Here is a 16,159-nt window from a genome sequence, read left to right on the forward strand (position 1 = left end):
GGATGTTAAGGATAACAGGAGGGGATTCTATAGGTACGTAGCAAGTAAAAGACAGACTAGGGAAAACGCAGGCCCCCTCCGCAAGATATCCGGAGAACTGGCTACCCAGGATTTGGAGAAGGCTGAGGTTCTTAATGACTTCTTTGCCTCAGTCTTCACTGGCAAAGTCTCTGACCGCACCACCCAAGTCTTGGAAGGCGAACGCAGGGACTGTGAGAATGAGGACCCTAGGCCCACTGTAGGAGAGGATCTGGTTCGAGACCATCTTAAAAACCTAAACATACACAAGTCCATGGGACCTGACAACATCCATCCGCGGGTCCTGAAGGAGCTGGCAAATGAAGTCACTAAGCCACTGGCCATCATATTTGAAAAGTCATGGCAGTCAGGTGAAGTTCCCGACGACTGGAAAAAGGGAAAGATAACCCCCATTTTCAAGAAGGGGAAAATGGATGACCCGGGGAATTACAGACCACTCAGTCTCACCTCTGTGACTGGCAAAATCTTGGAGCAGATTCTCCTGGAAGACATGCTAAGGCACATGAAAAACAAGGAGTGGTTGGTGACAGCCAGCATGGCTTCACTAAGGGGAAATCCTGCCTGACCAATTTGGTGGCCTTCTATGATGGGGCTACGAAACTGATGGACAGGGGCAGAGCAGTTGACGTCATCTACCTGGACTTGTGCAAAGCGTTCGACACTGTCCCACACAACATCCTTCTCTCTAAATTGGAGAGACATCAATTTGATGGGTGGACCACTGGGTGGATAAAGAACTGGCTGGATGGCCGCACACAAAGAGTTGTGGTCAATGGCTCGATGTCCGGCTGGAGACCGGTAACGAGTGGTGTCCCTCAGGGATCGGTGTTGGGACCGGTCTTGTTCAACATCTTTGTCGGTGACCTGGACAGTGGGATTGAGTGCGCCCTCAGCAAGTTTGCCGATGACACCAAGCTGTGTGGTTCGGTTGATATCCTGGAGGGAAGGGATGCCATCCAGAGGGACCTTGACACACTTGTGAGGTGGGCTGATGCCAACCTTATGAAGTTTAACCATGCCAAGTGCAAGGTCCTACGCCTGGGTGGGAGCAATCCCAGGCACAGCTACAGGTTGGGCAGAGAAGAGATTCAGAGCAGCCCTGCGGAGAAGGACTTGGGGGTGTTGGTCGATGAGAAAATGAACATGAGCCGGCAGTGTGCGCTCGCAGCCCAGAAAGCCAACCGTATCCTGGGCTGCATCAAAAGGAGCGGGACCAGCAGGTCGAAGGAGGTGATCCTGCCCCTCTACTCTGCTCTCGTGAGACCTCACTTGGAGTATTGTGTGCAGTTCTGGTGTCTTCAACATAAAAAGGACATGGAACTGTTGGAACAAGTCCAGAGGAGGGCCACGAGGATGATCAGGGGACTGGAGCACCTCCCATATGAAGATAGGCTGAGAAAGTTGGGGCTGTTCATCCTGGAGAAGAGAAGGCTGCGTGGAGACCTCATAGCAGCCTTCCAGTATCTGAAGGGGGCCTACAAGGATGCTGGGGAGGGACTCTTCATCAGGGACTGTAGTGACAGGAGAAGCGGTAACGGGTTCAAACTTAAACAGGGGAAGTTTAGATTGGATCTAAGGAAGAAATTCTTTACTGAGAGGGTGGTGAGGCACTGGAATGGGTTGCCCAAGGAGGTTGTGAATGCTCCATCCTTGGCAGTGTTCAAGGCCAGGTTGGATGAGGCCTTGGGTGACATGGTTTAGTGTGGGTGTCCCTGCCCACGGCAGGGGGGTTGGAACTAGATGATCTTAAGGTCCTTTCCAACCCTAGCTATTCTATGATTCTATGATTCTAATCAAAATATTTACTTCGTAACATTGTTTCCTTCTTACTTAGAGCTTGCAAAACATTTGTGGGAAGATGCTTCACATTTTTATACAGAACAAAGTACCTAAAAATTTGGATTAATATACTGGAGAAAGCAACACTGTGGAATATGTAACTTGTTTGTGCATCTCAGTAGGTTTGTACCGAAGTTTTGAGCTAAATCTGATTGCATTCGATTTACACAGATTTCACAGATCAGTTATTTGCCTACCCCATTTGGTAATATGGTAATGAAATTGGTGGATATGGACAACCAATCATGTGCATCTTCAAAATACCACTTCGAATATATATATTAAGTGATATCAATAACATTCTTTTTTTTAAATCCAGATTACTAAACAAATTTTTAAGATAGTAAATGTCTATAAATTATTTATGCCATAGAATCTGATCTTGATTTTATGATACTGCCCACCCTACCACATTGTTATAAAACCTAAAAGCTATAGTATAGTCAATTTCAGAAGCAGTTAATCAAACAAAGAAAACACCAAATGCTTTTCTGCACTATGAGGAAAGCATTTAGGCTTCATGAAGACGTATACAGCCCACCAGATGCAGTATGTTACAGCTGTATAATGGTGTGTGTTAAGCCAGTGACAAAAGGCAGAATATTTGCAAAGGCGTAGAGGTTAGGCGGATTATTGTTAAAACAACAGTTGAAAACAAGCCACTGAACTTGCTTACAAGGAGAGCCAGGTGCCTACTTCCTTTTTCAGCCCTCTTTTTCATGTGCAAACTGTGCTTCCCACTTCAACTCCACTTCATGTATGAATGAATCCTTTGCTCTCAGTAGAAGCAGTACAGCTGAAGATTTGCTGTTAAAGGTGGTGACACCATTCTGCTACTACAAAGCATTGTTAATATTTTATTTACAAATCATTAAGTTTTCCCTCAGTTATTTCAAACTGCTTTATATTTAATATAAAATGTAAAAATCTATGCAATCCATCACATCTTTTGTAAAATTCTTTAAAAACTGAAGCAGAAAAAACCTGAGAAGTGAAAAATTTTGTTCTTTACAAATTGCAGAACTGTATAGCAGAAATGAGAGAAATTATTATAAATACCTACTGTATTTCAATAAGACTACCAATAAGAATGATATAGTTAATGCAACTGACAAAGTAATGAGCTTTAGCTAACAGTATAACATCTAGGGAGCACTGTCTCACCAAAAAAATGCCATGTGCAGTGCTTCTAGTTATGTGTACTACCTTGTAGACTAGGTATCTGTCCTGGGTTCAGCAGTAGCAGTCACTTTTCCTCCTTCTTAGTAGCTGGTGCAGCACTGTATTTTTGACCTTCGGCCTGGGGACAGTACTGATAAAACCGATGTTTTCAGTTGCTGGTCAGAATGTTTACTCTGACCAAGGACTTTGTGAGTCTCATGCTCTGCCAGGGAGGAGGAGAAGCCGGGAGGAAGCAGAGACAGGACACCTGACTCAAACTAGCCAAAGAGGTATTCCATACCACAGCACGTCATACCCAGGATGTAACTGAGAGTTACCCGGAAGGGCTAGATCACTGCTGGGTGGTGGGCGAGGTATCGGTATTGATCGGCGAGTGGTGAGGTGTTGTATTCTCTTCCCTTGTTATTTCCTTTATCATTATTATTATTGGTGGTAGCAGTAGCGATTTGTGTTATACCTTAGTTACTGGACTGTTCTTATCTCAACCCGTGGGAGTTGCATTCTTTCGATTCTCCTCCCTGTCCCTCCAGGAGCGGGGGGAAGAAAGGGTGGGGGGGAAGTGGACTGTGTGGTTCTAATTTGCTGCCTGGGCTTAAACCACGACAGTATCTATACCAAAGATATACTCCCCTTTCTTTTTACTTGCAATTTCACTTCTCTAAATAAATAATTTTGCAATACTTTAGCTTCAACACATTTGTTACTGAGATTGAGATATGGAAATATTTCATTTTGAGAATGTTGTCTGTTGTTTTCTGTCATCTGTTTCCTTCTACCAAGGACAAATATTGCATATGAAATATCTGTACTTCAGAAACTCCAGTCAGTTTCTGTACAGTAGCTCCTCTAAACAATTTCAGATCTCCAATCATCAATGCTGAAGATTAAAACCAAAACAACTTCCTAAATTACACATTCTACACAACAAAGGATGGACTGCTGAGTGATACTTCTTCCAGAATACACCATGGCAATACAAGAATTACAAAACGTACTTTCCTTTAAGATTCTGTGACACAGTATCTTTACTCCCCAAGCAAATGATAAAGCATCTCTAATAACAACAGCTTTAAAGCACTTTCGCCATAACCTAAAAACTGATAGAAAGAATTCTTTTGTGAGATCCTGTGATGCAATTTGTGTGTTCAGAGTCTCAAAAGCTGCAATTTGGGCACACGCAAATGATGTGTTCATTGAAAGAGAAAAACTGAATAGATTTTGAAAGTCAAAGGGACCTACTGTGTATTCTGTCAAATAATTTCCAGGGTTATTTAACTGGGTTATTTACAGGGTTATTAACAGGGTTATTTAACTCCTGGCACAAATCATATTTTTTTTCCAAGATTCTCATGGAAACAATTGGATGAAAAAGTTTCTTACAGAGATGGTGGAAAGTACTTTGCTGAGACTGCTGCAGCACAGAGCACTGGAATGGAAAACAGCAAAACTCCCAATCTATATTGAATGAGGAATATTAAATATACCACATTTACCTTTTCCTCTGGAATTCGATTCTACTATTTAATTAATGGTTCACAATACTTAATAATAATAGTAATCAATATAACAAAAACCAGTATATTTCTCCTTTACTTCAGTGTTCCTAAGATCTTTTCTATACATATTTCTGTACCCAAAACACCAGTTTCTTTCAGTTTTAGAAGATATTACAGTATCTTCCATGCAGTATGCACTAGAAGTGCACTTCCATGCACTTATTGACACTACTCAGCTGTGACAGAATAATGCTTTCGGATTAAGAAAACTTAGCATTGTATTGACAAATTCTGTTGGTTTACTTCCTAACTGTTCAACTCCTAACTTCAAAACCCTAAAGTTCTTACAATGTAATGTTCTTTTCATTAACAAAGATTAGCAACATAGGCATATGAGCACCTCCCTTCACATACACTTCTGCTGTGCTTGAAGCAGCTGACCACGTTGTGCGGAAAAATATTTTTGCTTTTTTATAAAATTCAATGTGTCCAAACTTTTTCAGCAGACTGATTTTTGTACTAGCACCATGTAAGTGGATCACTGAGAAAAGTGGTAACTTTTAACAACTGGTAAGGCAGAAGAGATTCTTAGATAGGCATAGGGAAGAAGCTAGTTCTGACTCTGTGAACTTAAAATGTACACAGGACTTATGTTGCCATTCAGCGAGACCTGGACAGGCTGGAGAGTTGGGCGGGGAGAAACTTGATGAAATTCAACAAGGGCAAGTGTAGAGTCTTGCATCTGGGGAGGAACAACCCCATGTACCAGTACAGGTCGGGGGTTGACCTGCTGGAAAGTAGTGAAGGGGAAAGGGACCTGGGGGTTCTGGTGGATAGCAGGATGACCACGAGCCAGCAATGTGCCCTTGTGGCCAAGAAGGCCAATGGCATCCTAGGGTGCATTAGAAAGGGTGTGGTTAGTAGGTCAAGAGAGGTTCTCCTCCCCCTCTACTCTGCCTTGGTGAGGCCGAATCTGGAATATTGTGTCCAGTTCTGGGCCCCTCAGTTCAAGAAGGACAGGGAATTGCTTGAAAGAGTCCAGCGCAGAGCCACAAAGATGATTAAGGGAGTGAAACATCTCCCTTATGAGGAGAGGCTGAGGAAGCTGGGTCTCTTTAGCTTGGAGAAGAGGAGACTGAGGGGTGACCTCATCAATGTTTACAAATATGTAAAGGGTGTCAGGATGACGGAGCTAGGTTTTTCTCAGTGATGTCCAGTGATAGGACAAGGGGTAATGGGTGTAAACTGGAGCATAAGAGGTTCCATGTGAACATCAGGAAGAACTTCTTTACTGTGAGAGTGACAGAGCACTGGAACAGGTTGCCCAGGGGGGTTGTGGAGTCTTCTACATTGGAGATATTTAAGGCCCGGCTGGACAAGTTCTTGTGTGATGTACTCTAGGTTACCCTGCTCTTGCAGGGGGGTTGGACTAGACGATCTTTTGAGGTCCCTTCCAACCCTTGAGATTCTGTGATTCTGTGACTTGGCTCTTGCATGCTAAGAGCACATGCTAAGCATGCTCACTATCACAGAAGCGTGTTCACACTCAGAGAACTGCAACTGCAAACATCACACCTCTAAGAAGATTAACAAGTAAAGAATTTATGCAGCAATATATCTATATAATGTATATGGATGATGGAAGACAGTAATTCAGAATAACATAGAAATCATATGCACCTAGGGTTACCTGCAGAATAATATGTGCCTGATTAAAGAACTTAAATTTAAAAATTCTCTTTTTAAAAAAGGTAAAATGGAAAAGAAACAAAGACACAAAATATTTCTGGGGAAAATATTAAGCTGTCAGAACAATGTGAAATCTGTTAATTGAGAAAATCCCAAAAGTTCCAGCTAAGTTAATAAATCTGTCTTTTTTAATGCTTAAAAACGTCAAAAGAAAAATACTGTTACAGGATCCCTCTTGCCTGCAAAGAGTGATGATGAGTTCAGAGCAGCTCCTCATTAAGATGCTGCAGGAAACAAAATCCTTGGGAGACAAAGACATCTAAAAGAACTTTGAGTCCTTCTGTGTTCTTCTCATTCCAGGAACCACCAGTGCCGAACAGCAGAAATCAGTAAAACTTGAATGAGTAGTAGAAGAGTTTGAAAGAGGCTTTAGGCCTTGCTGGTCAAGGATTAATTCTGTATACCACTGAGTACATAAACACTACTTGGTTTGAAAGGAAGAACTGGTCATCTCATAGAAAGAAGTGGCAATAACGCAATCATTTCTCACTCTTGAAAAAGGAGCTGTATCCCGAAAACTCAAACAAACAAACAAAAAAATAAAAAAAAAAAATTGTGCAATGTGTAGGTTTCATTCAGCTTTGAAACCTGCCAAATCTGCCATTTAAGTGATGCATGTGATCGCAACACTACACAAAACAAAGCTTATTTCATAAATACTACAGTCCATCTGCAAAAAAGATTAAAAGAGAAAGCCTGATTAAGGTGTATCAGTTTAATTTACTAAGGAAGTTCACTAACTTTAAGCTGTGGATATTATCTTCACAAGGAATCAGTTAAAACTGCATTATAACCAAGTAAACAGCTTTTCCTAGCCTGTACTCTGAAGGACGTTTTAAGAAAAGGAAACCCAGAAGACGGCGTATTTAAATCTTCCCAAATATATTCATCAGAACAAAATAGAAAATCATGGGTTACAAATTGCGATGCTCAGAAGTAATCAATGTAAAAATAGTGTCATCTTGCTTCTTACATCCGCTTTGTGTATCTATCTCCTCATTCTTCTAACAAAAGCTATTTACCCATTGAGTAGAGGTAACAGTAGACAGACATTAGAACTTACTCCATATCAACATGCCCTCAGTAAATTGTTATACGATTTGTGACAACAAAAGCCCTCATCATTGAAGACAATGCATGAACCAAAAGGCATATGTGTTCTGTAGCACATAGATCATCTGAGGCATTCTTGTCTAAAATTAACTAAGTGACTTTTTCAAACTGGATTCAGAAGCATCATACAGACATAACAAAATTTGAATTCCAAGTCGATATGAGTCACTGTCAGACACATTATTCTTAAAAGAATGGCAAACTTCAACTGAAACCGAAAGCAGTGATTAAGTAGGTAAGGGCAGTGGAACAACTTCTGGAAATCCCAAGGGTAGCAAAATAATTATATATTTGTCTTCCTTTTTGATAGCAGAAGACCTGAATTAGTTAGGAATTTGTTTCCTTTCCAGAAACAACTGAAGCAATTAGCATCTTAGCTGCTACAATGCTGACTGTCATCAGAAAAAACACCTTTAGAAAACACAGATGAATAAAGCAAGCAAGCTGTAAAAATTTTAATGGAACTTAAATACTGCATTGAAGTGAGGATATATGAAAAACACTCTTCTGACAAATAATTTGTAGGATTTAGACACAGCAGTTCAGGAAATTACTATGAGACATGTAAAAAATTCTATTTTTTTTAGAGATAATAAGGAAGAAAAAGAGTCTAACAAGAGGAAAGAAAACTAAGATACAATTAGGCTGATAACAGGAAATTTAGTTATCCTGGAAAGGGAAACTCTATATGCTGGAAAGACTTGTAACTCTTCATGATGGTTCCAGAAGCTAATTTTTTGTTGAAAAGTGCACAGGATAGACTAAATGATACCTTAACAATAACAAAATCAACCAAACAAAACCATTTTAAAAAATGACAAAATTGCGTTGTATTTCACTGTTCCTGGGATTTGATAGACATGATATTATTCCTAGGGTTAGTATGCAATCCTTTTCTTGTTTCTTTAACCAAATTGACTCATTTATAAGACAAAACCCACAATGTATTCTTCCAAAGTAACATAATTATATTTTTGCAAACTGATCAAAATATGTTGAATATAACTTGACCACTGCAGATGGAAAACTGATTTTCCTGGATATTTTACAGTGAAGCAGTTTGAAACAGCACTGTATCAAACAGTATCACTTCTCCAGTAGGTATAATTTTCAACCAAGAAAAAGCATTGTATTTATTTCCTTCAGTTTCTGATTCTGTTTGCATTGAAAGTTTATATAACCTGAATATAATTTGAAAAGTAGCCATTTTTTTGAGGTAATACTGATTAAAACCCCAAACAACTATATTAAATGTAACTAAAATGATACACAGAAAATGACTTATGGTCCTTGGGATAAGAAGTGAGTTCTAGCAGCGTCTTGCAGTGCCGCAGTACTGGAGTGAATATTCCTCTTCCCTTCCAGCATTTGAAGTCACTTCTCAAACAACAGTCTAGGGAAGCAGCAAAGTAACACTGGGAGAAAGAGAATTGCTACTGAGATCTGTTCTTGTTACGAGACCCTTCAACAGTGTGAAGCTGGTAGGAAGTGAGAGACTGCCAGCCTTCTGTCTTTAAAAGTTCACAAAGTTGTGAAAAAATATCCTTGGAGAAGCAAGGGAGGGTTGGAAAGGATGAGGAGAGGACAGAGAGCCTAGAAGATGGTAAGGAAGTAAAGGCAGACATTTGTGTCCTCCAGTTTCTCTGAGCAGAAAAAAAGTTTACTGGGTTTATAGAGGTTAATGTGAAAACTGGGAGAAGGTTCCTATTTGCCTTTACTTGGAACATTATCTGCTGCATGGGCAGCAATCCTGCACAGGGGTAAGCTAGTCTTGGGAGCATGGGAGCAGGGTGCTCTCCCACAGTGTCTCACTGCGATTCCACAGGTGAAACAGCCTACTTACTGACTAAAGGGATGCTGCCCTGCCTGCATGATTAGGCATAATTTTGCATATTTAGGGTATCTCTGAAGATAGCAGAAATACTAATATTATATCTGGAGAGATTAAAAGCTAAAGTTGAAAGAATATTACATACAATTATTCTAAGTGTAGGAAGAATTTATTCTGAAATTATTACAGTGTTCATTATGACAGAATATTCTCTCTGGTTCCTAGTTGGTACTGGATTTAAAAGTGTAATTAAACCCACAAACACATGTAATAAGCTAGAGACTGTGTCAGAGCTAGGAAAAGAGAGAGCAAGTGAGTTGAATTAAAAGAAGAGGCAGGAAATCCTGCTTCTTACTCTAAGCTGTGAGAATAATTTATCCCCTTACTATGGTCCTTACAGATGTAGTCAAGTCCTGTTCTTGATCTGTGAAACAGAGACAAAAGGATTCTGTAAAATGGCAATTGACCATTTTCCTGGTAAACAGTAGGAAGCAGCAACTAAGACTCACTGCAGTTTGGTAATACTGTACTCATGCAATGACTTTTTTACATTAGGTGTAACCTTGTGTTTCAAATTAAGAGATCTGTAACATTTCTTATTTACTCCTTTGATCCACTGTGTTTACTGAACATCTCTACAACAAAACCTTAATCTTTCTGAGACTCAGCAACAGATTGGTTTTTTTCCCCCTGTTATTACCTACCTTCCATCGATGCTGAGAGCTACTGTAGGTAATATTAGTGATATGGTTTAGTACTTAATTGCTGTCAAATTTAATGCTGAATATAGTAGTACTGAACAGTAATAAACCTATCAAATGAAGAGATGGAAACAAAAACGTAATACGATTCAGCTTTGCTTTTTTTTTTTTTTTTATTTTTATTTTTTTGTAAGGAGGTAAAAGTTTTGAGCAGTTCTATTAAAAAATTGGATGCTGGTACTGAGATCAGGTTTTGGCTGGTATGTTGAACTGAATTGGATCATGAAGGAGCCAAACAATATTTTTTTCCCCATTCTTTACAATCCTTCTTATTTTTTTCAGACTGGTGTATATTTAAAAATAAAATCTAGGCAGGTGGGCAGGACAATATGATTGAAACACGAGGCATAAAAGCAAGTGGACAGGACAGCAAAAGAGCAAGTATCAGTGAGTATGCAGGCCAAAAAAAGCAGCAAGGAGATACTGTATTGAAGGATTAGGTGAAAAGGCAGGAGGAAAATGCCACACATTCAGCAAGTTGATAAAGCAGTACCAAACAGTCAGCAGGTGTGCCAAGCAGCAGAAGAGCAATTCCACAGAGTCAGCAGATACGCTCAGCAGGAAGGTGATGCCCAGGCACTCAGAGCATTAGACAGGGCAGCAGAAGGCCAATGCCCATGTGCAATCAGATCGAAAGGACAATAAGGAGGCGATACATGCCGTTCAACAGATGGACAGGGCAGTAGGTAGTCAGTGTTAAGCAATTAGCTGGTCAAGAGGTAATGCCAGACAATCAGGTAAAGGGCCAAGATTTCAGGAGGACAGTGTCACACAGCCAGCAGGAAGAGAGAATAAAAGAGAGTAGTGAATGTCAGGCAGTCCCCAGACAGGCTGCAAAAGACCAAAGCCCACAAAAAATCAGATGTGACTGTCAGGAAGGACAAAACAAAAGCCTGCCAACTGAATGACAGAGCAGCAGGGTGGCAGTGCTTTTTCAGTAACTTAGGATACCATGAGTGAAACAATCCCAAGAATCTAGATGCTCACCCTCTGGTAATATCATTAGATCAGAGTGAACCATGAATATCCACAGGAGAATAGCACACAAATGGAAACAGCAGATGAGTCTGACCCTAGCACCTGGGGAGGCCACGGGACCTTCCTATAAAACAAAATATGAGAATCCACAAGAAAAATCAAACAAATGGGAAAAAATGTGTCTAAAACCTGTTTCTGATGATGATTAAAAAAGCAAAAAAATACTAGCAAAGAATTAGTTTGGTAATGATTGGGTGGGATTGAAGATGTTGCTTACCCCTCTCTGGAGCCCACATAATGGGAATGTTGGGAAATTCTGCAGCAGAAAAACAGAAGAGAAAAGGGATTTCTGACTCCCAGTTCAAGGAAAGCATGTCAATTTAGGACTGGGTAATCTCTTTGGGCAAAAAATAAGAAGTCAACTGAGTCTTTGCCCAACCCAAGACACATGCCTTTATGAGGTTTGTGAAAAATTTAAGAAGCCCACATCACTTTCATCTCATGACATCCCACCCTTATTCCCCAAAACCACACTTACCTCTAGCACAAGGTGCATAAGAGGGAAAAGGGGATGGCCTTGTGAGCTCATTCCCATATCCACTGCAAAAATAGCTTGTGAAGATGAACAGGAGTACCCATTAGCCATTACCGGCCATTGGTAAGATAAACTGAAGTTGTCATTATCTGTTACTCATGACTAGTGTAGGCTGGTGTTTGGCTTAGATACACCCACACTCTAATGAAAAGAATTAAGTCTTATGAGTCTTGCGGGGTAACCCTCTTCGATTGAAAATTGCAGAAGTGCAAAACTTATCAACACCTTTTTTTACCTTATTGTCTCTTCTTTAATTTGAGCACTCTGTTATTTAACATGGAAACAAATAAAACCATGTTTCAGAAATCTTAGCTGCTGCTCCATTTCAGAAACATGTAATGAACTCTGGAATGCAAGAACTGAGAAAATCCCAGCAGTAATAAAATTCAATAATTTAACTCATATGTCACTTCAGTAATTTTTATTCAGTATGTCTTTTTATTGAGTAAGTATCTTCCTAGTAACTAAAAGTCAACAAAGTCAATGAAGACTCAAACTTCACTATTTCTGTCCTCTTAGAGGTCCACATTGTGTGTGTACTTATCTGTTTGCACATTAACTCCTTATTTGTAACACTGAAAACCTACAACTCTCTTTGATAAGGTAATAGTATGCAACAAGAAACCAAATATGCCCTTTCCTGCAAACTGTAGAGAAACTTAGACACAATAAAAGAATCAGTAGTTCTGTTGTGCACTGCAGAGTTAGGATTTGGAAAGGTCACAGAGAAAGAATCTGTATGAATTTGCCATGTACTCATGTGCAACAAAGCTTTTAAGGAATACCATAATAATAGGCTAAACTGATGGAACATTTTTTAATCTGATCCTCTGGATATCAGCCATTCATTAGTCTTCTAGCTGAGCAAGGCATAGGAATAACAGAGGTTAATATAACTTTAAATTTAGAAATCTGGGTCATAGAACAGGAATTTCTTCCATATCCAAACTCTCCTGTATCAAATACTAGTTGGGCTTAAACCAAAATGACAAGAAATTTAGGCAGAGGAGACCAAGATATTCCCATCATACAATTAGTAACGGCATAAACCAGCCAGAAGAGTACACTCTGCCTGAACCAGAGTAGATATTAATAATATAGAGTACAAGGTACTTACAGCATGTATTGGTAGTTTCACAAAATCTTGTGATTTTGTGGCCAGCAGCAACTACAGTTAGCTGCACCACAGCAAGACCAAAATTGCTAGCACCTTCACTCCAAAGGGAGATCTTTCAAGGCTCAATGAAAATGAACTATGACGAAACTGATCTCAGTGAACTGTAACAAAATGTTTATTTGTGGAGGAAAAGATGGACTTCTTAAATCTAGTGAAAATTTAAATGTCAATAATAAATAGTAGATAATGCATCTCTATTAATTTGAGTATTCTCATTACAAAATAATTGGGAAAAGAATATATGCATAAAGTGGTAAAAAGCTAAAAAATGGTGTAAAAGAAGGTTGAAAAGTAATCAGTCTCTTGTTCATAATTGATAAGACCTTCATGCCTGAATGTGACAACAGTAATTTCTGTTTTCTATTCTGGTATTTATACTGAGTCTACATTTTGCTAAAGCTTCACTGCTCCACGTGGCATCAATTAGCAAAAGCAGGCACAAGACTAGTTATAACCCTAAAATAACTACTGAAGCCAGCTGCTTTCCAGGATTCTTCTAGTTTACTTCCACTTAGTGGCTCAAAAAGCTGCTACACTGCAGGCAAGGTGCACATGAGAAATTCTATACTCTTTAATAAGTATTAGTTTTAATGATCAACTATTTTAATAGACAGTCATTTTGCTATTTTGGTGTGCTTATGTCAAAAGCACTAACTCAATTTTTGATACATCTTATATCCAGACGACTATTTGCCCTCTAGTTATCATTTCTTTAAGCTGCCTTCACAGTCTTCCTAACATGTCTATATATATCATAGAATCATAGAATCATAGAATAGTTAGGGTTGGAAAGGACCTTGAGATCATCTAGTTCCAACCCCCCTGCCATGGGCAGGGACACCTCACACTAAACCATGTCACCCAAGGCCTCATCCAACCTGGCCTTGAACACCGCCAAGGATGGAGCATTCACAACCTCCCTGGGCAACCCATTCCAGTGCCTCACCACCCTCTCAGTAAAGAATTTCTTCCTTAGATCCAATCTAAACTTCCCCTGTTTAAGTTTGAACCCATTACCCCTTGTCCTGTCACTACAGTCCCTGATGAAGAGTCCCTCCCCAGCATCCTTGTAGGCCCCCTTCAGATACTGGAAGGCTGCTATGAGGTCTCCACGCAGCCTTCTCCAGGATGAACAGCCCCAACTTTCTCAGCCTATCTTCATATGGGAGGTGCTCCAGTCCCCTGATCATCCTCGTGGCCCTCCTCTGGACTTGTTCCAACAGTTCCATGTCCTTTTTATGTTGAAGACACCAGAACTGCACACAATACTCCAAGTGAGGTCTCACGAGAGCAGAGTAGAGGGGCAGGATCACCTCCTTCGACCTGCTGGTCCCGCTCCTTTTGATGCAGCCCAGGATACAGTTGGCTTTCTGGGCTGCGAGCGCACACTGCCGGCTCATGTTCATTTTCTCATCGACCAACACTCCCAAGTCCTTCTCTGCAAGGCTGCTCTGAATCTCTTCTCTGCCCAACCTGTAGCTGTGCCTGGGATTGCTCCCACCCAGGCGTAGGACCTTGCACTTGGCATGGTTAAACTTCATAAGGTTGGCATCAGCCCACCTCACAAGCGTGTCAAGATCCCTCTGGATGGCATCCCTTCCCTCCAGGATATCAACCGAACCACACAGCTTGGTGTCATCGGCAAACTTGCTGAGGGCGCACTCAATCCCACTGTCCAGGTCACCGACAAAGATGTTGAACAAGACCGGTCCCAACACCGATCCCTGAGGGACACCACTCGTTACCGATCTCCAGCCGGACATCGAGCCACTGACCACAACTCTTTGTGTGCGGCCATCCAGCCAGTTCTTTATCCACCCAGTGGTCCACCCATCAAATTGATGTCTCTCCAATTTAGAGAGAAGGATGTTGTGTGGGACAGTGTCGAACGCTTTGCACAAGTCCAGGTAGATGATGTCAACTGCTCTGCCCCTGTCCATCAGTTTCGTAGCCCCATCATAGAAGGCCACCAAATTGGTCAGGCAGGATTTCCCCTTAGTGAAGCCATGCTGGCTGTCACCAACCACTCCTTGTTTTTCATGTGCCTTAGCATGTCTTCCAGGAGAATCTGCTCCAAGATTTTGCCAGTCACAGAGGTGAGACTGAGTGGTCTGTAATTCCCCGGGTCATCCATTTTCCCCTTCTTGAAAATGGGGGTTATCTTTCCCTTTTTCCAGTCGTCGGGAACTTCACCTGACTGCCATGACTTTTCAAATATGATGGCCAGTGGCTTAGTGACTTCATTTGCCAGCTCCTTCAGGACCCGCGGATGGATGTTGTCAGGTCCCATGGACTTGTGTATGTTTAGGTTTTTAAGATGGTCTCGAACCAGATCCTCTCCTACAGTGGGCCTAGGGTCCTCATTCTCACAGTCCCTGCGTTCGCCTTCCAAGACTTGGGTGGTGCGGTCAGAGACTTTGCCAGTGAAGACTGAGGCAAAGAAGTCATTAAGAACCTCAGCCTTCTCCAAATCCTGGGTAGCCAGTTCTCCGGATATCTTGCGGAGGGGGCCTGCGTTTTCCCTAGTCTGTCTTTTACTTGCTACGTACCTATAGAATCCCCTCCTGTTATCCTTAACATCCCTAGCCAAGTTCAATTCTAACTGGGCCTTAGCCTTCCTCACCTGGTCCCTAGCTTCCCAGACAACATCCCTGTATTCTTCCCAGGCCGCCTGTCCCTGCTTCCACCTTCTATAAGCCTCTTTTTTCCTTTGAATTTTCCTCAGCAGCTCCTTATCCATCCAAGGAGGTCTCCTGGCCCTCCTGCTGCACTTCCTTCTAGTTGGGATGCAACACTCCTGAGCTTGGAGCAGGTGATCCTTGAATAACAACCAACAGTCTTGGGCCCCCCTGCCCTCTAGGGCTGTGTCCCATGGAACCTTACTAAGCAGGCTCCTGAAGAGGCCAAAGTCTGCTCTCTTGAAGTCCAGGCAGTGAGCTTGCTGCACTCTCTTCTCACTGTCCTGAGGATCTCGAATTCGACCATTTCGTGATCGCTGCAACCAAGGCTGCCCTGGAGCGTCACTTTTCCAACCAGCCCTTCCCTGTTGGTGAGCACGAGGTCAAGCATGGCACCTCTCCTTGTCGGCTCCTCTATTACTTGCAGAAGAAAGTTGTCTTCCACACAATCGAGGAACCTCCTGGATTGCTTGTGCCGGGCCATACCTTCACTCCAACAGATGTCAGGGTGGTTGAAGTCTCCCATGAGAACAAGGGCCTGTGAGCGTGAGGCTGTTCCTATCTGCCTATAGAGCACTTCATCCACAGATTCCTCTTGATCAGGCGGTCTGTAACAGATCCCCACAGTAATGTCCCCCATCGCTGTTCTCCCTTTAACCCTGACCCACAAACTCTCTGTCGACTGCTCACCTGTCCCCAGACAGAGTTCCATACTCTCCAG

General features: G+C 41.6%; 1 protein-coding gene across 6 annotated transcripts in view; it reads right to left on the minus strand.

Moving 5' to 3' along the window:
* GPHN (gephyrin) overlaps nt 1–16,159 on the minus strand; it is a gene marked incomplete at its 3' end in the record, with an annotated part of 311,539 nt that overhangs the window by 122,097 nt on the left and 173,283 nt on the right. For 2 of the 6 annotated variants that reach the window (XM_080619966.1, XM_080619963.1), the window contains exon 5: nt 11,266–11,304. The exons of the other annotated variants lie outside the window; for them this stretch is intronic. In XM_080619966.1, the coding sequence (XP_080476092.1) occupies nt 11,266–11,304 (39 nt within the window). The remainder of the gene's footprint in view (nt 1–11,265; nt 11,305–16,159) is intronic. 6 annotated transcript variants of the gene reach the window in all.

Source organism: Psittacula echo, assembly GCF_963264785.1.
Source record: "Psittacula echo genome assembly, chromosome: 5".
NCBI lineage: Eukaryota > Metazoa > Chordata > Aves > Psittaciformes > Psittacidae > Psittacula > Psittacula echo.